At 40.5% G+C, this 27,305-nt stretch overlaps 2 protein-coding genes across 2 annotated transcripts in view; one reads left to right on the plus strand and one right to left on the minus strand.

Moving 5' to 3' along the window:
• The window catches only part of CS (citrate synthase), a 35,693-nt gene extending 32,356 nt beyond the window's left edge, over nucleotides 1-3,337 (plus strand). The window contains exons 10-11 of the mRNA XM_032209137.1: nucleotides 806-1,015; nucleotides 1,895-3,337. Of these exons, the coding sequence (XP_032065028.1) occupies nucleotides 806-1,015; nucleotides 1,895-2,065 (381 nt within the window). The 3' untranslated portion in view covers nucleotides 2,066-3,337. The remainder of the gene's footprint in view (nucleotides 1-805; nucleotides 1,016-1,894) is intronic.
• A 350-nt stretch (nucleotides 3,338-3,687) lies between these two features.
• Nucleotides 3,688-25,593, minus strand: COQ10A (coenzyme Q10A). Its single transcript, XM_032209138.1, has 5 exons — nucleotides 25,367-25,593; nucleotides 17,377-17,538; nucleotides 14,173-14,365; nucleotides 13,595-13,696; nucleotides 3,688-11,275 (listed from the first exon to the last, which is right to left on the minus strand). The coding sequence occupies exons 1-5, from the start codon at nucleotides 25,444-25,446 to the stop codon at nucleotides 11,108-11,110; spliced, it is 705 nt and encodes a 234-aa protein (XP_032065029.1). The 5' UTR covers nucleotides 25,447-25,593; the 3' UTR covers nucleotides 3,688-11,107.
• Nucleotides 25,594-27,305: the final 1,712 nt, after the last annotated feature.

Genomic DNA, 27,305 nt, shown 5'->3' on the forward strand with positions numbered 1-27,305 from the left:
ATTGTGCTTCCCATGTAGACAGATAAAAAGGCTTGGGATAATGACAGTGGGAAAGAAATAACTGGGTGCCATGGTCAGCTTATCCTATGAAATCTTTCTCCCAGACACCGATTAGGAAAGGAGAGCTGAAATAGAAAAGAGAGAGATATGGTGGCCTTGATTATGATATACACATGTCCTAACAAATTGTGTTCTATGGTGTGTTTTAAAATATGCTGTTAGGACAAGAAATCAAAATTATGGAAGTATCAGTGCCCCTAATTTAAGGTATAGCTGGATTCAGACTTTGCACTAAATCATGGCTTGTTTTAATATGGTTTGTAGAAAACTCCATAATGGCTATGTTTACACCAAGCAAACTGTTATGATTTAATTAGTCAATATCTATTCATTTCAATAGATATTTCAGTGATTCACCTCTGTGTTTCATGGCAGGCAGGCAGACAATGGATGGACAGACAGACTTCTGCAAATGTTAACTCTGGCATCCTCAAAATTTAAGAATACCCCCAAATATGGGTGGCAGCATTTGGGTATTTCATTTAGAAATATGTTCACCTGCTGCTTCCTCCCACTGTTGATTGGAGCAGTATATTTATACTTAGTCATACAATGTAAAGTTGAGGTATGATTCCACAGAAATAGGTTTATCCTTTCTAAAGCAAAGAAAGAGTTGTGCTAGTAGTACGGATCTTCTGGAGAGCTGTGATTGTTGGTGATTAGTCATTGGAAAAGGAAGTACAAGAACCTGTTGTTCATGGCCTCCCTGCATTGTTCTGTACTCTAAGCAATGTTCATATTGTAGGTGGTTCCTGGCTATGGACATGCTGTACTGCGGAAGACAGATCCCCGCTACACCTGCCAGAGAGAATTTGCTCTCAAGCATCTTCCCAAAGATCCTCTCTTCAGGCTAGTAGCCCAGTTATACAAGATTGTCCCTAATGTGCTTCTGGAGCAGGGAAAGGCCAAAAATCCTTGGCCCAATGTGGATGCACATAGTGGAGTCCTGCTACAGGTGCGTTGCTAGTTCTAATATCTTTCCTTCTTGCAGGATGGGGTGGAAGACTTGTACTCATGTATTCAGATGCAAACTAAAATGAATGATGGTGCTGAATGAAATTGTGGTCACGAAGGATGATTTTCAGATAATGTATTGTAGAAAGTGCAATGGTATTCTTGTATTCTAATAGTTTGTGGAGGAGCCTCTCGGGCACTAACTGATTAGTCAAAGGAAATTTGATCCAGAAACCTCAGCCAGTGTGAATTTACCCATAGCTGAAGGAAAATTTTGTATGCTATCAGACTGTCTCAGCATTTAGTTTACCCCACCTATTTTGTTGCTCTTTTCCTTCTTAATGGCTAATTTCCAAACATTTGAAGATAAATAGTTTGAAGCTCCATAGCCTCCTGATTTGATGCCTGGTGCCTTAACCACTGCACCAAATGCTGACAGAGAAATAATTCATAAAAGGGTTTTTTTGCAACATGAAAATGTGCAAGTCATTTTCTTCTTCGTATGTTGAGATTGATGTGCTAGCTTGCCCAATAAAATCAGACTATAATGAAATTAAAATGACCAAAATCCTTTTCTGCCCAGTTGCCAAAATCCACTCTGTAGAGGATGTGTTTGCATCTTTCATATTCTTTCAAAAGGCAGGCTCACTTGAATTAGACATTTTGCTAGTGGGAAATAATGTTGTTTTGAGCAGACATTTGGTATGAAAATGAGTATGAGGAGACTCTGAAAGATGCGCAGCAGAACCAACATCCCAGCCAGTCTTAATTTAATTAGGAGGAAAAACATACGAAATATACCTTTCCCTTTTGCTTGGGTTTTATGTGGAAATATTGCTAGGCTGCCTTCTAACCATTACTCTTTTCCCACCCTCTGCAGTACTATGGCATGAAGGAGATGAACTACTACACTGTGCTGTTTGGTGTGTCTCGGGCCCTTGGCGTTCTGTCGCAACTCATCTGGAGTCGGGCCCTGGGCTTCCCACTGGAGAGACCAAAATCCATGAGCACAGATGGGCTGATGGTGCTTGTGGGTGCAAAGTCTGGTTAAAAGCAAGGGAATCGGCAGGGGTTTTAGAACTATTGAGGGAATGATAGAGACAATGCAATTTTTTTTTGTGTTTGTTCAAAGGGCCTTGAAAAGATCCTTCCTTAGAGGCATTGGCCATCACTTTTTTCCAGGTTATTTATGAAATAAATGCAGATAAAAGCTAGATTCTTATTACCCACTCCCAACCCCCTCCACACATTACCTTGTCACCAAAAGTTAGATTCAGAAGGGCAAGGCCTTCCTCCCATGCCCCTTTCTCCACAGGCAGCTCTTCCCAACTTGAGCTGATGCCCAAAGTAGAGAAAGTGCTCCTTTCCAGTTCAGATTCATTTCCGTTGCCCCAAATTGTACCACCAGGAGTAGAGGACACACTGCCCCTTTCTACAATCATGTCATTACCACACACTGTGTTGAACCATCTCTCCATACGGATGGGGTGTTCTGCATTTGAACAATGTGCTCCTTTTTAAACCTCCTTGGAGTGTTGCTTTTTTATCAGTGGGTGAGAGGGAGGGATGGTCCTCTCCTTCAAGATGTCCAGCCTTCTTCCCATTCTGTGCTATTTTTATTCTGTTATAGTGTGAAGCAATGGATTTATGTTCTTAAAAGGATAAAGATGCTGGCACAGCTGAGGCTTGAGCTACCATATTAGTGTGCTGAAAAAATATTGCTTACCTCTTTGTCTAACAAAGAGGGACAGTTTGCTTCCCCCCCCCCCCAAACTACCACAATACCTGATTCTCTGGGTTCCCTTTGGGCACACACTCTTTTCCCGAGTTGGACATTTCCTCCTCAAAGATCCTGATTTTGTGTGGGTTGGTGCTTTGTTTCCCAAATCAGAGCTATAGCAATAGCTGTAGGCAGGAACAAAGTGGCGCCTTTTGTGGGAAACCTTTGATATTTTCTTTCCCCCTCACCATTAACTTCCATGTCAGAATGGTGAAATTGAAAAGGTGGAGTGGAGGTTGCCTAAAATATTGGTAATGCTTCTATAATCGCAGTTGTGAACATGTTGCAAAGTGGCATTAAATCAGTTGCCACCAATTTGAGACAAAGTCCGCCTCCAGGCCTCCTTTCCTCTCTTGAAAGGACTTCATACACTCCTACCAATGTTTGTTTTTCTGTGTTTGTGGGAAATCCTTTGTCCTATAACCTCAAGAGAAAAAAAACCTCCACTTAAGCTGAAGATGCAGGGTAAGTGCCTGTGTCAGCTTCTGTTGCAAACTTTGGATGGTTCTGTATAAACTGAAAAATAAATGTTTTTATTAACAAGTTACAGTGATGTCCTTTTTTCCTCCCCCGCAGAACATGTAGTTTTTACCTCTGGAGCTTTTTACCATTGGTCTCATTGCCCCCCCCCCCTTTTTTCATTTTGACCAGAATATATTATTTCTTTGCAATACTGCAGTGAGGCACTAAATGGAATAACAGTGGATAGATGGGGCAGCTCTGAGAATGACTGGATAGGGAGAAGGGCTGGCCTGTGCAGTTTTTCCTTTCATCGTTTCATATCTACCTGCTTTGGATGCAGTAATGTGTGAGATCCTGAAAATGTGCAATACTGATCATGCTTTCTTGTTGATTTCCTCAGTACTTCCATCTTGAAATCTTTTTACTCTCTGAAGAAGACTGGATCAGAAAGCACGTTTGCTAATCAAGGATCTTACACTGTATTGCCAAAAGTATTCGCTCACCTGCCTTTACTCACATGTGAACTTAACAGTATTTAACCTGTGATTATGTCTTCCCGACTGAATTGCTGTTAGTATTTTATTCCCCCTTTGGATTCATTGTTGAGTCACTGACACTGCATTAGTGCCCATAATGTGGCTAGATATTTCCTTAGTCTACTCCATGCTTCATTCATTTTTATTATCCTACAGATGCATATCAGTTATAATGTGACTTCTCCAACTTAATAACTTTTTTCATTGTTCTTTGTGCTAATTACAGTTAGTCTGGATTTTATCAGACTGATTTTATCTGTTCTGTATTAATATGAGTATTGGGTAGAGAATTTGTACCAACATCCATTAGACATCAGTCAGCAGAGATCTGGAGCATGTGGACTGTCCATATGGGAATGCCTGGGGCAGGCAGAGGTTGAGGGGAGCAGATAGTCCTGCAAGTAGCTCGGTTCTATGGTATCTAAAGCTTTGAAGGCAATAACCAAGAAACTTGAATTACATCTGAACATCTATTGGGAGCCAATATAAGTTCATATGCGAGTAAAGGCAGGTGAGCGAATACTTTTGGCAATATAGTGTATCATATAATGCTAAATCACAAATGGTTTCCCTTTTTTCATTTGGCTCATTCAGCCAATCAGAAGGATTCATGTATGTGCTTGCTTGACCCTCATGAAATTAGGTCTGGGCTGATGCTCTTATTTCCCTGAACGGAATATTTGCAGAGTTGCTTGTCATCAAACTGAAAAGATAATGCAAAGTGTTAGATTTGGTTTTACCTTAATTCCTTTGAGATGGCAGTATTGACTTGCAATTCTGTGCTGGTTGGAGAGAGTTAAAAATGTGAATGGGAACCAGGGTTTCCCACATCTAAATTTATATGTGGTCCTATCTTTGTTTTTGAAATATTGTATTGCCAAAATTTGGTCATTTGCCATAATATTTCAGGGACTCATAGATAAGTGCTCTACGTTCCAGAAGCAAATATTCCCATGTTTAAGAAAGTACATCAAAGTAGTTTTGGGTACAAGATCATACATTGTTTTCTGTGACAAATTGTACATACAATAATTTGCTATGCTATACAGCACTCATTTGTTTTATTCAATATTCTGCATTTTATTCAATATTCTGCGTTTACATGCGGTATTCAAACATTAACTAAAATGTTGATGCACAACCTACAGTAAATTGATTCATTGTTTCTTGCAAACTCAAAAAAAACATAGTGGTTGTAGACTTTTGGCTGCAGGCTTGTAGATGTAGTACAAAAGTTGACATTAGATCTTCCAGTCAAAAACTCAGTTCAACTTGGGAACAAACTTTTTTTTTGTCCTTGAAGTGCATAGTGCACACTGGCAAGAAGTCAACATCTGCTGTAGATTGGTTGGATGTGTGCCATAGTGGGGAATGAAATTCAGCTGGAATGAACTTCCCAGAAACATTCTATAAATAACCTTAGGTCTCTTGTGGACACACCAGAAAGCAGAGGCTATATTTGAAAATTCAAATCACTATAGTTTTTTGTTTGATCCAGCATCATCATAGAGTTAAGTAAACATATTAATGAAAAAAAGCATTTGATAACAGGTTTCCTCTGAATAGCACCATTTTGCATTACTGTACAGGCTATCCTATTTTGAATGTTTTTTGCTTTAAAGAAATATATTGCTGAATTTGAAACCTCCATTGTGAGCTTTGGTTTAATAAGCTCAAAGATGTGTATTTCATTCTGAGATTAGGTTGACTAACCGGACAGGGTTCAAGATGGGAAGCACTTTAAAATGCACATTTAATAATCTATTCAGCTTCTGTTTTAAAAGTTTTCTTTGGGAAATATTGAGACACTTAAAAGTTGAAAGCTACTTTTTATGAAATGTACAGCAGTATGTTTTCTATGTGTCCAGAAAGTGACATATATCACTAAAATAGTGGTATTTCAATAAGCAAAAGTGTATATATGTGATTGAAAATTATAGACTAGGTCACACACCACACATAAAACCATAGATAATGGCTCTCAGATACTGAGTTAAGGGGGGGGGGAAAGCTGAGCTGTCAATCCCACATGAATGGGTCCATACAAATAAAATCTCGAGGATCCAAACGAGTGGAAGAATTCTCTGGTGGGATTTTGCTTTATTATTTATTAAATTTATATGCTGCCCATCTCACTATCAAATGACTGTCAACTCTCTACTGAAAGCCAAGTAACAAAAGACCCAACTCCGATTTTGACTGGAAATTTTGCAACATGCTAGGGACCACTGGAGCTAAATGTGGCATAGGTTTTTATAAAATACAATTTAAGCTATCGGGATTCTTGTCTGTGTGTGCACACATATCACTGGGAGTCAGGCAAAATGTTAATATTCTTCGAATGGCTGACCAATTTCATTCAGCTGAAGTATTTTTTTTCTTTCAACACCTTTCTAGTGCTTTGATCTAAATATGCATAACAAAAATTTGAATTCTTAATGAATCAGCAAGACATCTTCTGGGGAAATGGTACACATCCCCCCCCCCTCAATCCTTCAGCTATTGAAGATTACTTCCCCCTGAATAAATCAAAGCAGTGAGGTGGCCAGTGGCAACATTAACAAATATTTTCTCCAGAAGTTGTGAGCATGGCTTCAGGTACAGAAACCTGTATGAGTTCCAGAAGTCTCAATCTGAAACATCCCATTCTTCTAGAGATGCATAGGCTGTGTTAACATATCCATAACCATGTCTTAGCTTGGATAGAGTTGGCTATTGCTACAGTTCCGCAGTATTTGCTGTCTCTCTTCTACGCAAAATCAATGCTTAATGTTCACTTCTTGTAAGGCCAGTGCTAATTCGCCTCACTTCCACTGCAGTGGGTGGCTATCAGTTTTGTAAAAGAGTTCAGTGCTCCACATTTCTCATAGAATTGAGGGCATGAGAGTACAAGCACCCAGAGAGGCCTCCCGTACTTCCAGAGCATAGCAGTGGTTGACGTAGGCGGATACTTGCCTACACTAGAAGGGGAATTTTGCTGTCCGCATTTAGCAACTGCAATCTAATGTCCCATGACCCATAAGATGTTCTGCTGACTTTCAACACATCCCTGCCCTCATATAAGCCACAACATCTGACGGGGAATTACTGCATCTTTTCACAAACATATTTTATTAGTCTCTATAAAAATGCAGTTCAGTTTTTAATAATCAAATAAGGAAAAAAGGATAGGGAAAATAATTTCATTTACTGATTCTGCATGATTCTGTCTACTCTTTTTGTCTACAAACATATCCTTGCTTTACAATGTGAGGTAGCACGTAACAGGCTAAGGAACATAAGAGAGCTAATTCAATAAAAAATATGTGCAGAGGGAGAAACAGAAGGCACAAATTTAAGACATCTGTTTTGACAAAGGACAGCAGCAAAATTAGGCATTTAATACAGATGGACTTGAAAAAAACTTATATTCTTCAGGTTCATTAGATGGCAGCAAATAAAACACCACATGCTAAAACCGATAGGAAACTTCAGGAACAAAATGTAAAAAAAAAAAAAGCACCCAGGCAGGATAGCCTGCTTAATCTCACTTTATAAATTGGTTAAGTATGCCACAACACCCAATTTCAATTGCGTGCCTAGTTTAACATCCAACTGATTTCAAGGGACTCTCGTTCAAGTATCTGGATCTGCATAAAAGCTACTTCAGTGGAGGTGGTCACAAATACAATTACTCCAATGATTCAAGGATTTCATTTAGAATAATTTAAAGTAAACAGCTGCAACTCTGAATCCTGCTCCTTGAAAAAAAGTTCTAATATATTTCAAGATTAATTTGCCTGTAAGTGACTAAAAATAGCCGCCATGCCTTCATTAACAGCCAGATTTGGTCCCCTCTTGGCAAATTAATGGATGCAAAATTATCTTTTAGTTTTAAGGGTATTCACCTGTGCTAAAAGGGGCCGCTGTGAAGTCAGCATTCTTCATAGTGACTATTATTACAAAACAACTGTGTGAGGTATACCTTATACTCACCAACAAACCAGCTTTGTAGAGCAACAGCTGATCTCAGCATGAAAAAGAAAAGGCAGACAATCCTGGCACTAGTGTACTGTTATTCAGAAATCAAATTGATGCCAGGGCAAGTGTTATTCTAAACTAGCATTCTAGGATTTCTATTACTGAACAATATGGACATTGCATAATTCTTCATTTTATCTTGAAATTACAGATAGGCAGCGGCAAGATGACTGGCTTGTTTCTGAGATTAATAAACGTTCCTAGCAACTAGAAACTTTTTAAAAAGAGAATACTAGGTTTCTTTGGAAACTGATTTCTACATACATCAAGCTCTGGTTTGATTTGGTTTTTACTCCTGGAGAACAGCAATAGCGGCATGTAATCAAAGGAGTAAGCCTGCTGCTGTCACAACTGCCCTTAATCTTTCTTTTGGACAGTTGCACAGCTATCTAGTTGTTCTAAACGTGGGCAGTCCTTAATGTGATTATACAGAAGTCTAACCATGTTCAGCAGGATTGAATTTCAAGGAAGCATGAATAGGGTTTGCAGCTTTGGTCAATTAAGGTGACCGAGAATATATTTCAAAATCCTTGGGGAAGTGTTGGTTCTTTAAGTTGCATTATTATTACCAGTATATCAACTGTTTTAAAATGCTTATTCCTCGTAGTATAGTTACACAGCTGAAAAAAGGGTTAGCTGGGATTTGAACGTGCCCCATTCTCCCAGACAATAACTGAGTTTCGTTAAAATATATCCTGTATTCAGATCTTTCAGTGTGTTGCTTCCAGCTCATACATTCAGTGTGAAAGTCTGCCATGCATTACTGGATTTAAATGCAAAGGCTCCATTCTGTGTCACTGAAACTTACTATTTACTATTGGCCCAACTGGTCATCCTTGTATAACAAGGGCAGCTAGTCAGGAAGATCTCTATAAATTTGCTGGATTTTTTCTTTTTAAAATCATAACCCAAGATATGGCCTGCTGAGGAAGATAGAATGCTATGATAACTTAGATTTTGTTAGACAGTTAGATATTTGAAGTTTCCTATGAGTGATTTCACCACTCTTAAAAAAACAGGGGGAGGGGAACATACTTTTTCAGGCAAGCATTCCAGGCAGCGCAATTTAAAAACACAAACACAATCTTGCCTTCTTAAGTCTGAGACTTAAGAAAAGACTACTGCAGTCTGTGCCCTCTGTGTGGAAGCTTGCCATGCATAGCACACAACATCAAAACTAAGATAAGTCAAGGACCTCAAAAGCATTTTACAGGAATGAAGCAGTTGAGTTTGTGAGGATGGAAGGAAGAGAAGCATATTTAAATATGAATGATGATAGCTGGGAATTTGCTAAGAAAAAGGTAGCCGTTCTAGGGCCCAATCCATACAGCTCGGCTACGACAATGGAGCCAACACTCCAAAAGCCAGGAATAGTAAGTGGCAGCTGACTGATTCATGGGAACCACCTCAAAGCCAAGCTGCTTTGCAGCAAGCAATTCCTTCCAGAGTTTGGCAAGAGTTACAGTCCACAGACAGAAGCAGCCCAGGCAGATTTACGCCATCTGTACATCAAAGGAATCTGCTTCATGTATCCCAAGTAATGCTCAAATCTCCCCCTGGATCTATGCATTGCTCACTCCTCATTACTCAAATCTGTTAGGCTTTTTATCTATGACAAATGAAGCCTGGAGATTCTGACCCTAAGGAGAAAGTTCTGAGGAAAATCGTTGTAGTCACATATCCCCACTGAGCCATTCCTTTTGCTAACTTGTGGCACATTGAAGCAGGGCCTAACTTTTAGGCTGATTATTTTACACCCATCCACCCCCAGGAAAACATTTATTCATTTTTATGAGTTTACATTGATGCCCAGCCCTTTCCATAAAAAAATATACATATTGATCCACTAGTATTTTTCTCGCCCTCCCCCAAAGTTGCATCTTCACCAAACTGCACATTCACACACACACACCAGAATTTTTAGCATCTCTCTCAGGATGACACAGGTCTACAGGGTAAAGGAGACACTAGAAGGAGTTTGTTCAATCCCTCCACAGAAACACAGCCAAAGTGGCACTCTCTTCCTAGCCTTGGCAATCCTACACCCATGTGGTTTGTGCAAATAGTGCTTTTAACCAAAATAAAAACTCCTTGGGTAACTAGAAAGGAGATGGAGGGTTCAGACCAAGCTGGGCAACACAAAATTAGTGTTAATGGAGTGGGAAAAGGGAGGGTTCGGGGTATACCCACAATGGGGATATAAGCCCACAATGGATACAGCCACTCATGGCACAGAAATATGTGATGGAAGACAAACCGTGGTTTTGAAGAGTCAGGAACTGTTTCTTCAGAGCAGAAGCCCTCGGCCTGCTAACACCATGTTCCAGTCTCTTCTTGCAGAGCAGCATAAAGAGGTGGAGCTGAGTAAACTGAAAAAGTTAGGTCATAGAGTGGCTTTGCTGTTTTAATTGCTCCCGAAATATCCCGGCTGCTGAACTTCTGAAGTGCTTGCCATCAAAATATCCGCTGGTCGGGGAACATTTGAGTTTTGAAACTGGTATGAAATCGTCTTGGAAGGCTGGACATTACAAGCTGGACATTAAAGAAAGCTTCAGTGGTCCTGCAATAGGAAGGGCCACTCTTTTGTCCCTCACATTCCTTCCTATCTCAAAATACTTTCATTAAGAGCAACATCTGTTTTCTAAAATAATCCCAAACCCCCAAAGAAAGCCTTTCCTTGGCCCCCATCATTCTCTCAAAAAAGGCACTCGCAGAGCAGCTAAGTGGCTGCCATTTCTTTCTGACCTAAGCCAGTGATGAAAAGGAAAGGTGGAAGAACCCAATGTATCACTGACTGCCAAAGCCACCCCCAGGGCCACAACTGTAGGCCATTCTCTTTTATCAAGAAGTGGACTGTTATTTTCCTTTAAAACACAATTTAAGAGGCACAATTTTCAACTGGTCTTCCTTAAGCCCACTGAGAGAACTTAATGAGCTTTGGCTACCTCTTTCTCAAGAAGTCAAGGAACAGCACAAACTACAACCTAAGGCAGCCACAGTGGTATGTTTCATAGAAAGAAGCTTCAAATAAAGTATGCTAAAAAGAAAAGAACCCAGCATAAAAGCCCGGTCAGGTAAAATAAAAGTGAAGACTGAGACGTTGCTCCAGAGGTAACGTGGCACTCTGACCCTTTCCTTAGGAATAAGTCTTGGTCATCACACCAGGCCCAGTGGATAAATTAAACAGGATATCAGGAGAAACCAAATAAATAAGATAAAAACAAACAGCTGGGGATGCTGTAAGCAAACGTCCAATGTCAAGTGTCCGCAGAGTGACCAAAGCAGCAGGCACCCTTCACGTCTGATGGACTTTGTGGAACATGAGTTCTTGAGGAATGTGGGTCTCCGGGCCATAAGTCTTCGCGGCCCGGCGCTCAAAGGCTGCCACCATCTGCTTTACTACCTCATCGAAAAAAACTGTAGCCAACTGCGAGTGCAGCAGGGAACGAAATTCAAAAGAGATCTGAGGAAAAAGAACAGCACATTGGACTACCGTGAAGATCGTTTTTCCACAGTGGAGCTAGGGCATTTACAACGAGAAAGCTCCAGAGGAAGGGCTGGAAAAGATTTGCTGTGGATGAGTAATTTTGAAATTACAAATTGGGAGAGACTGCAGAAAGCATTCTTGAGAAAAGCAGAAATAATAAATACACTTATAAAAACTACCATATTTTGGGGAGTATAGGACGCACCTTTACCCCCCCCCCCCCCAAAAAAAGAGGGTGAAAATCTGGATGCGACTTATATACCGAATACAGTATTTTTGGCCTCCCAAAACTCGCCCCTTCACAAAAATGGACATGCAGAGGGTTTGGGAGGCCTGCAAAGTGCTCCTGGGGGCTGGGGAGGGCATAAACAAGTGAAAAATGGGTCATTTTTCGCTTGTTTTTGGCCCCCTCCCACGCACTCTACAAGCCTCCTAAAGACTATGCATACCCTTTTGGGGGGCAAAAAACAGGCCCATTTTTGTAAAAAACAGGCTGTTTTCTGTTCATTTTTGCCCCCCACCTCCCAGGAGCACTTTGCAGGCCTCTCAAACTCTCTGCATGCCCCGTTTTTCACAAAAAATGTGGCGAGGCGTGCAGAGGATTTGGGAGGTCTGCAGAGTGCAAAACTTTTTTTTTTTTTTCAAATTTACCTCTTCAAAATCTTGGTGCATCTTATACTCTAAAAATACAGTATCTACAACTACTTGTTGAAAACTAATGAGGCTCCCATATTTTTTCCCCCCTACAGAAATTGCCAAGGGGTGTATTACTATGAAAATAAATTGGGATGGCCCACCGGACATCATCTGATCCATCCATCAGTAGTTGAGTCTTCAGGCAGCAGCAGAAGGAAAGGACAACTTAGTCTCAGTTGGGCATCAAGAGTGGCCCAACGCACAAAGCAATAGCATCCAGTTGGATGATAGAGAACTCCAAAGAGTTCCTGTTTATGGCACACATGTAGCTAAAGGTTGACTATTAGAAATACTACTTTCTCTAACTAAGTCAGAACTTCCAGAGAACTAAGTCAGCATCTGCCATAAATGCAGCACATGGATGACTTGTTCATACTTTACCTATGCTTAGCACTTAAGACTTATATATCACTTCACAGTGCTTTACAGCCCTCTCTAAGCAGTTTACAAAGTCAGCATATTGCCCCCAGCAATCTGGGTCCTCAAATTTACCGACCTTGGATGGATGGAAGGCTAAGTCAACCTTGAGCAGGTCAGGATCGAACTGCTGGCAGTTGGCAATTAGCCTGCAATGCTGCATTCTAAAGATCTAAGAGATCTTTACAGCTAAGGTTGTAACATAATGGGATGTGTGGTACAGGATTGCCATACTCATCTAGGTATTAGGATGGTTGGGATGGTTTCTTGTTTTTATACACTATTGGTCAAAGATAAAGGTTCCCCTTGCTAGTTGTTCCCAACTCTAGGGGGCGGTGCTCATCTCCGTTTCAAAGCCGAAGAGCCAGCGCTGTCCGAATACGTCTCCGTGGTCATGTGGCTGGCATGGCTAAACACTGAAAGTGTACGGAACGCTGTTACCTTCCCACCAAATAGTCCCTATTTTTCTACTTGTATTTTTTACGTGCTTTCAAACTGCTAGGTTGGCGGAAGCTGGGACAAGTAATGGGAGCTCACTCTTGCGAACCGCTGACCTTTTTTTTTCCAAGGTGTTTTTTGGGTTTGTGAACTGCCGACCTTTCTGACCAACAAGCTCAGCGTCTTAGCCACTGAGCCATCACATCCACTTTCTACACTATAGCTCCCATGATTAGAGGTGCCACAGGGGTATCTACTAGGTCAGGGGTGTCAAACCCGCGTTGTCACATGAAGCATCATGACTTTCCCTTTAAACTGGGCATGGACATGGCCAGTGCATGACACATCTGGCCTGTGGGCCACGTGTTTAACAGTCCTGTACTAGGTGGACTCCCTTTGGGAAGTATGGAACTTGGAGACCAGAGAAGTAACATACTTCAGTGATCTTGAAGATCCCTACTCTGCTTCAAGGAACAGCTCCAGTGATCTTGAAGTTCCCTACTCTGCTTCAAGGAACAGCTCCAGGAAAAGGAGGTCTGTGGTAGGAATGCTCAGTACCAGGAGCATCACTGCCAGCAGAATATGATTCTAGCTCCTTCACAACTAGGATCTCACACTCTCCTCAATAGTAATGGAAGGTCCATCTTTCTTTAAAGCCTGATGGATTCAGGGCCCCCACATCATTCCTCATTTATGCAAAACTAATGAGTTGGTGAGGAATCCCATTAGCCTGTGTGTGCTTACTGCGAAGTCCAGGGTACACGTGCGAGGATAGCCTGGAATGCCAGGACTGAAACGCCAGCTTGTCTCCAGATGATTGAAAAGCTTCCCATCGGTGCAGACTGCCTGGGGAAAATAACAGCAAAGGTTCATGTTGACAGCAAAGCTCCCACATTGTGCATTAGCCAAACTGATGCCGTCCAGATATGTTGGACTACAATTTCCAGAATTCTCAACATGGAGGACAGCAAAATGGAGAGGGCCAATAAAATGCAGGATTTCCCAGCCCACCCCAACAGCAGCAGCTCTGGATAAGGATTCACCCACCAACCTGCATATGAAACAGGTATCTCATGTCTGCCTCATGAGTATGTGGCCTCATGTGTCACGTTTATGGCAAAGGACTTCCTGTTGAGTACTTTTGATATTTTTAATTTCTATTAAGTGTTCTCTCAATGCCAGGGCCGCCACATTCATCAAACCTCCCTCCAAATTATCTGAGGCACCAGGAAAAATTATTAATTACGCAATACTCATTATTTTTTTGTCATTGCGACACTGAAGTAGCAGCAGCTTGGTTAGCCCATAGGTACACAACTCACCTTTACCAAGTGGGGTTGCACCAATGTCACAATAGAGGTGTAACGTTCCACAACAGGAGGGAATCCAACTTCCAGCTGGGCCTTCACATGACCGGCTCGCTTAGAGACAACAGTTGATTTTTTACACCATGGAACAAATTCCTTATATTCATTCACATTGGCCACAACGCCATACATTTCCTGCATGGAATAACTGCAAATAAAGAGAGGGTGACTCGTTACATATGATATGTCCACAATGATGCACAAGTCCACAGTGACACAGGCACATGCACTTCAAAGGATGTTGGAATATTTATTATGCTGTGGAACATACTGTAAAAAATGATTTTTTTTTTCAAAATTTCATTTCTTCTCTTCTCAAATCCAGGTTTATGGATTATTATCCTTATGTTTTAGAAGAGAATGGAAGAAAATAGGATGGAGGTTTCATTTACTTATTCCCTTAGATTCCATTGTATCTAAGAGATTGATATGTTTTGCTGTTTGAAGTTTTTATGCATTCTGATATTCAAGACAGGCAGTAAATTATTTAATGTATCATCTTCCTCTTCCCAAGTTTTGCAAAGCTCTGAATCTTATTCATTTTTTACTTTATAGGTTATATTAAAAAGAAGAAATTTGAAATAATTTATTACAGCATAAGACAAAGTTTGTTAAAAATGTGGAATCTTCTAAAGCCAAAGATAAGTCTGCCAATCTCACCATTAGCTTTATTTTCAAATGCCTATTTCAAGAGCAACTATTAAACAGTGAGAAAGGTTTAATTACTTATGCACATATGGTACAGTACATCTAGAATCAGAAAAAAGACTAAAGAGGTAGAGAAAACTGCTCAGCATGGGTACAAATTTACTATGATTGTTGGGAGGATAAAAAGTTATTTCAAGAGAGGAGGAAGAACCTTGAGAAAAATACAGAAGTTGGAGCACTCATACAAACCCAAGATCATCTATTGGGACTATTGTAACTATAAATGGTTATTGAAATATGACACAGAAATGGAACAAATAAAATAAATGTCTGATAAAATCAACACTAAGATTCAAAGAAGTAACCACAGCATAACAATGGGAAAAGTAGAAATATTTAGGTTAGCTATTGGGAAACAAATGGAAAGGAAGGGGAGAAAAGTATGGCTAAAGCTTATTTCTAGAATCTTTTTTACTCTAATTTTTTTTTTCTTTCTACTCTGCATTCTTAACTTTCTAAAAATCTGGTAAAAACTTAAATTAAAAAAATATAAAAGCAGTAAGATCTTTGATACAGAACTGAGAAAAGGAGGCAGGAAAAATGGAGCAGGAGGAAGGTAACAGGAGGAGGGAAAGTCATTGGGATTCTCTCTTGATCAGCAAATCCTCCCAAATATTTTCCCTACTTATGAAACTGCAGAAGAGCTCTAACAAAAAAAGATCACACAATCTTGGATAGGATTGCAGCAGTGCAGAAGCCTGCTACAAATAAAGAAATCCATAAAATCCATCTTTCCAAATCACTTATCAATTGCAAGCAAAGTTCAGCTCTCTTGTTGATAACCCATTTCTAACTGCTGAAGAGGAAGCTAGGCAGAATGAATATGTGGTTAAATGGAGAATATTCATAGAAGATAAGGCTAGAAAGGGCTACTGGCCAATCACTTTGTGTTATCTATAGATTCCAAATATCAAGACAGCTGGGAAGAATAACAATAGCGCTATCCAAGTTAATTCTTCCCTTCCCATGAGCTGGAAAGAAGAATTTAAGCTAATTAATCCCTCGTTGCATAATCTAAACTAATAACAGTCTAGATAAATCTGCACATATCAGCTCTTGATTGTACATCTCCAGCTCTGCATACGTATGGGAAGATAATACCTTCTGGAGAATACAAGGGGATTGGTGGTACTGTTATGTTGAAGCAGGCAGCCTGCAGTTTCCTCAAGAGTTTGCTGATTATGTACAGTACAGGTAGTCCTCAATGTACAACCACAATGGAGCCCAAAATGTCAAGTGAGACATTTGTTAAGTGAATTTTGTCCCATTTTACGACCTTCCTTGCCACAGTTGATAAGTGAATCACGGCAGTTGTCAAGTTAGTAACACAGTTGTGAAGCAAACCTGGCTTCCCCATAGACTTTGCTTGTCAGAAGGTGGTCACAGAAGGAAATCGCATGGCCCGGGGACAGTGCAACTGTCATAAATATGAACCAGTTGTCAAGCATCCGAATGTAAATCACATGACCATGGGGATGCCACAATGGTCATGTGTAAAAAATGGTCGTAAGTCATTTTTTTCAAGTGCTGTTGTAAGTTCAAACAGTCACTGAACCAACTGTTATAAGTCAAGGGATACCTGTATTGCTTTAGCTTGCTGTAAGATTTGGTTGGTCCCTGTGGGAAAGAGGACACTGGATTAAGGCAGACCATAACTTGGATACCACAGATCTCTGCCTTGTGCTTTTATCCCTTTCATTAGAAATAGGTCTTCTTCAGTGGCTTTGGACAATGAAATTTCTAGCCTTAGAAGCCTAGAGTTCTATATACCGTATTTTTCAGAGTATAAGATGCACCTTTCCCCCCCAAAAAAGAGGGTGAAAACCTGGGTGCATCTTATACCATGAATACAGCATTTTTGGCCTCCGGAAACCCTGCCCCCCTCATAAAAATGGACGTCAGAGGGTTTGGGAGATCTGCAAAGTGCTCCTGACACCCCCCCCGACCCCCAGGAGCACTCTACAAGTCTTCTAAAGGCTATGCATGCCCTTTGGGGGGGCAAAAAACGGGCCCGTTTTCGCAAAAAACAGGCTGGTTTTTGCTCGTTTTTGCCTCCCCCGAGCCCCCAAGAGCATTCTATAAGTCTCCTAAAGGTTATGCATGCCCTTCTTTTTGCACAAAACGGTCCAGTTTTTGTGAAAAATGGCCCATTATTTTGCTTGTTTTTGCCCCCCTCAATCCCCAGGAGCACTTTGTAGGCTTCTCAAACTCTCTGCATGCCCCGTTTTTGATAAAAAATGAGGTGTGCAGTGGGTTTGGGAGGTCTGCAGAGTGCAAAAACTTTTTTTTTTAATTTACCTCTTCAAAATTTTGGTGCGTCTTATACTCTGAAAAATACGGTAGTATTTTAGTAGGAAATGAGGCTTGTGTAGGTCATGCAAAATGACATTTGAGATGTGCACATTTTCCCTCCCTCAAAAAATCACCCTCCTGCAAGCCATGTTAGCTCACCCAATGATCCTCCTCTCTGAATATTCCTTCCGTTTGTTGATGAAAGGTCCTGTAAAGCTGATAAATGTCCGGCTGTGCTGACCACTGAGATCCCAATCAAGACTGCTGATAGTATGAGGGTCTCGGATCACCAGATTTCCACAGCATGGCATATACCTGGAACTGAAAGATCCTCAGGATTAGCTGGCCTGAATAGAAGTCTACCAAACTTTCCCAGAGGCTAAATGCAACATCTTTTGATCTTGAATAACCTAACAGAGGCATCACCCACTGATTCAGAAAACTGCAAGTAAAGTATATTTCAAGCATGACCTAGCATGGTGTCCTGGACTGAAGACCTACATGTACATTGTGGGTAAATCTTCATAGATAATAGCAATAGCAGTTAGACTTATATACCACTTCATAGGGCTTTCAGCCCACTCTAAGCGGTTTACAGAGTCAGCATATTGCCCCCAACAACAATCTGGGTCCTCATTTTACCCACCTCGGAAGGATGGAAGGCTGAGTCAACCCTGAGCCGGTGAGATTTGAACAGCCGAACTGCAGAACTGCAGTCAGCTGAAGTAGCCTGCAGTGCTGCATTTAACCACTGCTCCACCTCAGCTATATAATATAATATAATATAATATAATATAATATAATATAATATAATATAATATAATATAATATAATATAATATAATATAATATAATATAATATAATATAATATAATAATAATATAATATAATATAATATAATATAATATAATATAATATAATAATATAATAATATAATAATATAATATAATAATATAATAATATAATAATATAATATAATATAATATAATTTGATATAATATAATATAATATAATATAATATAATATAATATAATATAATAATAAGGGGAGGGAAGTTCTGATTTATCTTCAGTTGATTTTCACAATCATATGAAATCCACACAACACATACAACTGTGGAGTACGGTAATTAACTTCTAAAGGCAAATGCTCTTGTTCCTCTTGAGATGTAGGAGGGGTAGACTATGATTGTAAAAGTCATAGTCTATGAATTTCAGAGGGTCTCTGATTATCTATTTCTGGTTCTGAAGTTCTTGTATCTCTGCATCTGCAATTCCTCGGATTATCATCTGTACTTGTGAAAATTAAACTTAATAGCACTGGGCAAACATTACCCTTCTCCACAAAGTACAAGTTGTTCAACAGTTACTACAATCTCAATTTCATCATAAATGTCAGGATAAATTGTATATATCAAATACCGTCCTTCACTCCTGCAGAAATTGGAAGAGTGAATCTGATCACATGTGCATTTCTCTAAATCCTTGGCTGCTGCCTTCCATCCCACCTATTTTACAACTTGTCAGAGAGCAATTTTAGATACAAGTTCAGTGCTGTTAAAGAAGAGGGCTAAATGTGTTTTCAAAAGCAGCCTTAAAAGGTCCAGAAAGGAAGTCATTAATTAATGAAGAGTCATTTCTCTTCTTCTCACTTCACCTTGCAGCCCCACCTCTGTTGCCATTGCTGATCACCTGCTATTCAGGCGGACCACAGAAGATCAGACCCAGCAATCCGAGAGGTACAGGGAGAAACCCTGTCTGAAAAAAAATGGAATTGTCTACTACCCAATGCAGAATAGTCCAGAAGATAGCGTTTAGTGTAGAAGCTAGTGTAAAAGAATTATGCCAGACCAATCTGAATTGGCCAATGGTGCTAGGCTGATCCCATCTCCAAAAATCCTCGCTTTGCACCACTGAAAAAATGGTGCACCTGATTGAATCCATGGCAAAACTTGTATCAAAATAACAGGGACAATACTACTTTAAGAATGACTTGCCTCTATGAGGCCAACATTGTGAGGACACAATAGGGGGGTGGAGAGATGTTGCTGAGATATAGTTGTGTTGCAGTAAGATGCAACTGAGGATAGGATCTTAGATGTTGGCCTCTTTAACTGTTTTGTGTTTTGGATGGCAAGGTCTTTCTGCCCAGAAAACCCTACATTCAGTGGCTGACTCCCAACTGGAACTATTAATTATATTAATACTTTAATTAAGGGGGACACAGTGGCTCAGATGCTGAGCTCGTCGATTAGAAAAGTCGGCAGTTCAGCAGTTCGAATCCCTAATGCTGTGAAACGGAGTGAGCTCCCGTTACTTTTCTCAGCTTCTGCCAACCTAGCAGTTCAAAAACATGTAAAAATGCAAGTAGAAAAATAGGGACCACCTTTGGTGGGAAGGTAACAGTGTTCCGTGCGCCTTCAGCATTTAATCATGCCTGCCACATGACCACGGAGACGTCATCGGACAGTGCTGGCTCTTCGGCTTTGAAAGGGAGATGAGCATCGCCCCCTAGGGTCAGGAACGACTAGCACATATGTGTGAGGGGAACCTTTACTTACATTAATTAAAGAAGAGATAGCAATTTTCCTCCTCAATTTTCTATGATGCTTCCTAAAATTCAGTTGGGAGGAATGAGCAGCCAGGCTAACGCAAAGGCTTTACATTTCCTTCCATATTGGCCAGCTTCTATCTTGTTTGCAGGCCAGCTTAGCTTAACTTACATAATTATTGCCAGTGAGCCCTCCCCCCAGCAGGCAACTAAGCTGTTTTTTCAACAAGTAAATATTCAGGATGCCAAGTGGAAAGGCTATCTATGAAAAGAGGGACAGATTTCCTGTCAGAGTTAATGTCACTAGAGGTTTAAAAAAATGCCTTTTGCTTGGATCGACAAGTTTGCAGGCTATTAAAGCCAATGCCTCAAAGGAAAGTCCTTGTAATGTCCCCTCTTTAGTCTAAACGTCATCATGAGCAAGATGGGTCTGCGATAATTTTTGCATCAGAAAGCAGTCGGGTTTTCTTTATCACAACCTTTAGCACAACCTTCTCCAATCTGGTGCCCTTGAGGTGCATTGGACTACAATTTCTATCATCAACATGCTGGCTGAGCATAATAAAGCTTGCAGCCTGAGACATCTAGAGCTAAAAGTGAGATTAGCATTAACTGCCTTAATGCCTTTTTTCATAAATAAAAAAAAGAGGAGGGGGGACATTAAAATGTAGCAATATACCACAGTATGATGGATGCCACTAGAGCTAAGATCAAAAAGAGGCATGGAATTTAACTTCGAAGACGTACAAAGAGTATATTGCAGCATATTCAAGGACAAAAAGAATGCGGAAAGAATGGCAATTACAGAATAGCTGCCCGGCAGGTTAGCTAAGACATTTACTTAGGAACATTGCCAAACAAGCCATTGTGAATAGGAACATTACGTTAAAAAAAAGTTAAAGCAACAGTAATCCTGTAGAGACCACAGATGAATGTCTTCATCTACCATAATTACTTGAAGGCAGGAAGTTTTAAATGCCATCAGTTTGTTCCCCACAAAGTTCACTCTAACACTAAGCTGCATCTACCAGCACCAGCAACTTGTGGGCATCCAGAATCCTTATCTCAGTCAAGATGTTTCACCAGACTCTAAGCCTGAAGGTGATGCCTCGGCCCGGTGCAATAGCCCAGCAAAACAGTCAGAGGGAAAGGCATGAACGCTGCAGAGTAACAAACATTCAGGAATTGTTAAGCACATACTCTAATACCCATAAGCCTTTGGTGCCACTGCCAGAGGATAGCTCAAATGTCTCTAAAAGTGATGTGGAGGGAGCTACCACATCTAAGTAAGGTTTCTAATTTAAGAAACTGGACTCACATATCATGCCAAGACATACAGTCCTCGACTTACAACTACAACCGAAACCAAAATGTCTGTTGCTAAGCCAGACAGTTGTTAAGTGAGTTTTGCCCCATTTTACGATCTTTCTTATCACAGTTGTTAAGTGAATCAGCACAGTTGTGATGTTAGCAACGTGGTTGTTAAGTGACTCTGGCTTCCCCCCATTAACTTTGCTTGTCAGAAGGTCACAAAAGGGGATTGCGTGACCCTGGGACACTGCAACCGTCATAAATATGAACCAGTTGCCAAGTGTCTGAAATTTGATCACATGACTTTAGGGATGTTGAAACGGTCATAAGCGTGAAAAGCAGTCACAAGTCACTTTTTTCAGGGCCGTTGTAACTTTGAACAGCCACTAAACAAATTGTTGGAAGTCGAGGACTGCCTGTAATTTTGTCTGAGTTGGTTGCATAAGCCGTTATTACCCTAGCTCATCCGTCCTGCCAAGGTGTAATTTATGATTCATATATAACTGTGGTTGGAAATCATCGCCTTGCTAAGCCAAAGATAAACAAACCACATTGTGAATTAAAAAAACATTTGCACTTAAGTCACCATCTTGGAATTCTTAAGTAATAATGTATTTTTATCTAGCCCATCTCAAAAGACCATTTTAAAACTTATTTCTTTATAATCTTACCTGGTACTTGCTGGTTCATTTTTTTTAACCTCCCTAGGTCCTGCCCCCCACCTCCACCACATCCCAGGTAGAATTAATTCCCCAAATAAAGCATCCTACAACTTTTTTAAAATTTCAAGTTTAAATATCTACATATTAACATCGTTCCAATAAAAATCTAAAATCTCTTCAAACACATCCGGTTAGACACACATAATGTGCTTCCAAACTAACCCCACACACAATTGCATGTAGTATTCAGAGGGGGAGGGGGAACCAAGAAGAAGAGCCGTGCATATAGTTTCTCACTCCCACTACACTACACTATTATTTAGGAAGGCTTCTCAAGCACAACTAATTCCAGTTTAAAAGGTTATATGGAAAAATAGTACTTTGAGTATGTTCTCACTGAGAAACCAAATCCAAAATCAAATCCTGTTTGGAAGCCTTTGGCAAACATTGTTGCAACAGTACAATCAAAAGGTTATGTATTCAAAGTGTTACTGGACAATTCATTTTCAGATTTTTAAAAAAATGGTTTAAGGATATTTCTGGAGCAAATGAGTCCTGGTAAGGAACATTCATTTCCAGATCTGAGACAACATAGTAAATAAATGTTAAAATATCCATCAAGATTTTTTAAAAATCCTCCTCTAAAAGACATGAATCTGTTCAATTTATTAGCTCTTACTGTATAAAGGGCCTATGAAATTTACAAAAAAAATAATTTCCTTCCATAAGAGAGAAAAATTCAAACTCAAACACACAAATTGTATCAAGCTGTAGGCTGAATGTATAGTTGAGTGTTGACGTGAACTAAGGATATGTAGCTCATAGGTCATGCACCTGAAAATCCTGTTAACTCATTACATGAACCTAGAAGAACAACAACGTCCCAATGCCTTTAAAATTGGTTTAAACAGATGGGGAGCTGAAACCTGTAGTTCAACATCTAGAAAGCCATATACTGTACTCTGAGCCTTGTCCTTATGGTGACTGAAGACCATTATACCTAAAACAAAATGGCCCTTCTCCTTAGGTTATACCATCACATTTTAATTCATAGAAGGCTTAAAAAAAGCTACTGGGGTCTTCATAATTTAATTCATACATGCATATGGATTAAATATGAAAGTTTGTAATTATTGACTCTGTAACCTCTCTGCATGATAAAAACCTTGCTCTGGCATAGTACTGACTAGTCATTAGTACTACTACAGAAAAGCATGATCAGTCACACATATGTTGCATACAGTGTGCTTCCTCTTTGGAAACTCATTTAGCGCAGAAATAAAGAATGCCAATTATTAGGAAGAAGTTCAAAAGGTGCAAGCATTTGGGCACAGATGTTAGTGTCTATAATGGAAGTGACTCTGTTGGTACCCGCTTTTCCTCAATTCTATAACATTTCATCCTGAGGTGTTTGCTAAGAAACTTTTCCCAGATAAAAACAAAAAACAAAATGCAGCCTTGACCAGTTAGCTCCCTTTTCTAGAAACTTTTTAAAGTTGCTGCTGGAACTAACTTACCAAGCCAGCAGGAATCAAACATCGGTCTAAAAGCCCCAAGTAATTTTCTTTACAAAAATTATAGATCAGCACAAAAACAACTAGGCACATTCTGAGTTCTCTTTTCTTACTATTTTGAATAAACCAGTGTTACATGAATTAAAAAACCCATTTCAATATGTTTCACAGAGTACTTTAGACACAGTTGAAAATGTTCTCAAATGGATCTTGATGCTTACTGTATATGTGTGGTGCAATGGTTAAGATGTTGGATTAGGACTGAGAAATCACAGCTTCAAGTCCACCCTCAGGCAGTGAAGCTGATTGACTGACTTTAGTTCAGTTAGTGTTTCTCAGCCAAACCTCTCATAGGATTGTTGTTGTGAGGGAAAATAGAGGGTGGAGGGTTATGTATGCTACCTTGAACTCATAAAAATATACAGATAATAAATAAACAAATATATCGCTCTGAACTTTCAGAAGAAAGGTGAGACATAAAACTAACAGATTAAAAGGTATGATCTTGCTGCTTTGACCATAGTACAGAAATGATTTGTCACCATTTTCTATTACAAAGTTTTAGACTTTTCCAGTGTAGTTTACAGCTCTGTGATTCTCTGATGGCCTCCCACCCAAGTAGACCAAACAAATTCAGCCTTGCTTCTGAGTCAGTTGCTACCATCTGCCAAGACACTACAAATCACACAAAGGCAAGCAAAAGCTGATACAAAGACCCCTTTCCAGTTACTTTCTACAACTCAATACCACTATTCACCAATACAAAACACATTTTTCTTATACACCCACACAAGCAGAGATGGATGAATAAAGCATGAATTCAGTTTGGAAAAAAAAAAACAGCTACCTGGTTTGCTTCCTTTCCACAGACTTAATTCTCTATCGAGAGATGTAACAAGACCTCAGGGGCTTGTTTAAATAAATTGTTCCATAAAAATCACATGCTCTTAGATTTACATTTAGCATTAAAAAAATCAAAGGAACACAAACTGAAACAGCTGCCAGAAAAGCATTACTAAAGTAGCCACATTTGTCAGAAGTATAAAAAACGAGTATGTATGTATGTGTGTGTGTGTGTGTGTGTGTGTGTGTGTGTGTGTGTGTGTGTGTATATATATATATATATATATATATATATATATATATATATATATATATATATATATATATATATATATATATTGTATATTTGCAATGGCACATAGGTTTCTGTTATGTTAGAAGACAGCACCATTGCCCTGAACTGCAAAGAGGTTACCATTATACACACTGCTCTTTGCTTATAAAAAAAATCCCAACCCTTATCTTACTGGAGGCTTAATCTTTTCCATTTACTTCCTTCATTGCAGGTACACACATTCATTAACAGAAACGTCTTACAACATCCAGGGAAAGACAATCGGTAGATCAACAGATACTATCTCATAACGTAATAGTCCCGCTTTTATTGCCCCTGGGCTCTCATCACCATTATCACCAGTAACTCCCCATAAAGTCCCGCAGGATTCTTCTAATCTAACTCGGGAGCCTCCCTTTTCCATTTTAACCTCTATTTCGCTTCCCCCCCCCCCCCCGCCAAAAGCCTCTCTCCATTTACTTCTGCGATGCCCTTCTACCAATAATTTCCCCCGCTGAACCAAGAGCAAGGAGCACAGGTGTTTCTGGTCCCTCTCGTCCTTGCCTAAAACCACTCACAAGCTGTCCCAGACCCCTGTTCAATTCCATCCATTTTTCCAGGCGTCACATGCTATTTACACCCCCAAAAATCTCAAAAAAAAAACAAAACAGCCAGGGTACTCCCCACCCACCCCCGTTTCCCGATTGAGAAATGAGTTGACCTTTTCCTATAGACGCAACGGGAGATCCACCCGCTGAATCTGCTCGCCATCCACCTGGGGAAAAACCCCCTGCCTAGAAGGAAGCCCGGCCAATAAGAAAAGGGGGCAACCCGGGCTCTGCTCCTCTCTTTTGAAAGGGGGGCTGAGCTGACCAACGACTCACTTTCCTCCCAGGGTTCTTCACCCCGGTTCCTAACCCATAATGTCGTGTTCGTCCCGTGCCCCGCCCCCCCAACCAGCGAGCCCCCGGCTACTTCTGCCTTTGCTCTGCTCACCAGCCGGCCGCGGCCGCTCTCGGTCTCAGCCCTCCCCGGACTCCCAGTTGCCAAATTTCCCGGAGCCAGCGAGTCGCCATGGAGGGCGGGGCAGGGGGGGAAAGAGTAGACCAAGTGGAAATGCCCCTATCTCTCTCTCTTTTTCTCTCGCTCTCTCTCTTTCGACCGTATCAATTCCGCCAGCAAATAAGACAGGCACCGGCGTGAACTTTCACCCCACCTTCCCCCGTCCGCGTCACAATGTCATTGCGTCGCCCTGGCTATGTCACAGCGCGGGAGGGGGGAAAGGGCTGGAGAGGAAGCGAGCGCAAGGCTTTGTGGGAGATGTGGTTCTAAAGGTTATCCGCCCGCATGAATTATGCGAATTGCTGCTTCTCTTCCTTTTGAGGGCAGCCGGCTTCCAATCGTGGGCTGTTTACGATGATCGTTGACTTATTTTAGAATAGAATAGAATAGAGTAGAGTAGAGTAGGAGTAGGAGTAGGAATAGAATAAAAGTAGGAATAGAATAGAATAGAATAGAATTCTTTATTGGCCAAGTGTGATTGGACACATAAGGAATTTGTCTTTGGTGTATAGGCTCTCAATATACATAAAGAAAACTAAAATAGAATACATTCATCAAGAATCATAACATACAACACTTAGCGAAAGTCATAGGTTACGAATAAGCAATCAAATTATACTAGGAAACAAATAAAACAATATAAATTTTAAAGACACAAGCAACATAGTTATAGTCATAAGCAGGAAGAGGTTCCCTTTAAAGTCGCCTTTTTCTCCAAAAGCTTGCATATGTTAGGGTTTAGAATGGGAGGCCATCTCAGATCTATGGAGGAGATTGGAAAGTGAGAGAAAAAAATGGGAGGGAGAACTAACCCTAAGCTGGGGAAATATGAAAAGATAATGGCAAACCATTTCTGAACTACTGTTAACTTAAAGAAATGTGTGTGTGCGTGTGCGTGTGTGTGTGTTGCATTTGTGCTGATAAATAAATAAAGGGAGACTATCAGCACAAATGCAACACAAATGTAACAAAGGCAACAGTAAAAATAATGACTTTCTGTTGTGATGGTCTCTTGTGACGAGCCGATAGACAGAGAATGGAAGCAGTTTGCTTCCTCCCATATTTGGGCATACCAGGAGTTGTGACACTAAATACATTATATATACCCGTATATACTCGAGTATAGGCCGACCCGAATATAAGCCGAGGCACCTAATTTTACCACAAAAAACTGGAAAAGTTATTGACTCGAGTATAAGCCTAGGGTGGGAAATGCAGCAGCTACCGGTAAATTTCAAAAATAAAAATAGATACCAATAATGTTTTTGAATATTTATTTCAAAGAAAAACAGTAAACTAGCGGTGTATTCAATGAAATACTTCACTCACCTCATGATGCTGATGTCCCGCTGTGATGATGATGTCCCGTGCAGCCGCGGGAGCGATGTCCCGCCTCCTATGACACACGGCACAGTGATTCCTATCATTGGATCACTGTACCAGAGGAGGTGGGACATCGCTATGTGGCTGCTTGCCATAACAAGGAGGAGGTGGGACATCGTTGCAGAGCGGCAGGAGGGGGAGGAAGGGGAATCGTAAGACAGCCCTGCATTACATTAGAACGTGAGGAGGGAGGAGGGGGGATGGTGCAGTGCGCGCTGCGCGGCAAACTGACACAGAGGGAGGGGAAACTCACAGGGGCACTGGGCCATTCACGAGTGTCACCCAGCGGCATGGCCCCGCCCCTTTTTCTCCTCCATTTCGGGCAAATTTTTCACTGACTCGAGTATAAGCCGAGGCGGCTTTTTTCAGCCCAAAAAGTGGGCTGAAAAACTAGGCTTATACTCGAGTATATACAGTATATATATGTAAGTCAGTGTTGTACAACTGTCAGGAAGAGGCCCAGAACAGACCCTATCAGGAAAAGTGATTT

The sequence above is a fragment of the Thamnophis elegans genome, chromosome 2 (assembly GCF_009769535.1).
Source record: "Thamnophis elegans isolate rThaEle1 chromosome 2, rThaEle1.pri, whole genome shotgun sequence".
NCBI classification, from domain to species: Eukaryota; Metazoa; Chordata; class Lepidosauria; order Squamata; family Colubridae; genus Thamnophis; species Thamnophis elegans.

Coding starts and splice junctions, on each gene's coding strand:
- COQ10A (XM_032209138.1), bottom strand. CDS start 25,446: ATGGCGACTCGCTGGCTCCGGGAAATTTGGCAACTGGGAGTCCGGGGA. Junction 17,539..25,366: donor AGAGCGGCCGCGGCCGGCTG/GTGAGCAGAGCA, acceptor AGGATCTTTCAG/TTCCAGGTATATGCCATGCT. Junction 13,697..14,172: donor TGCAACCCCACTTGGTAAAG/GTGAGTTGTGTA, acceptor TATTTTCCCCAG/GCAGTCTGCACCGATGGGAA.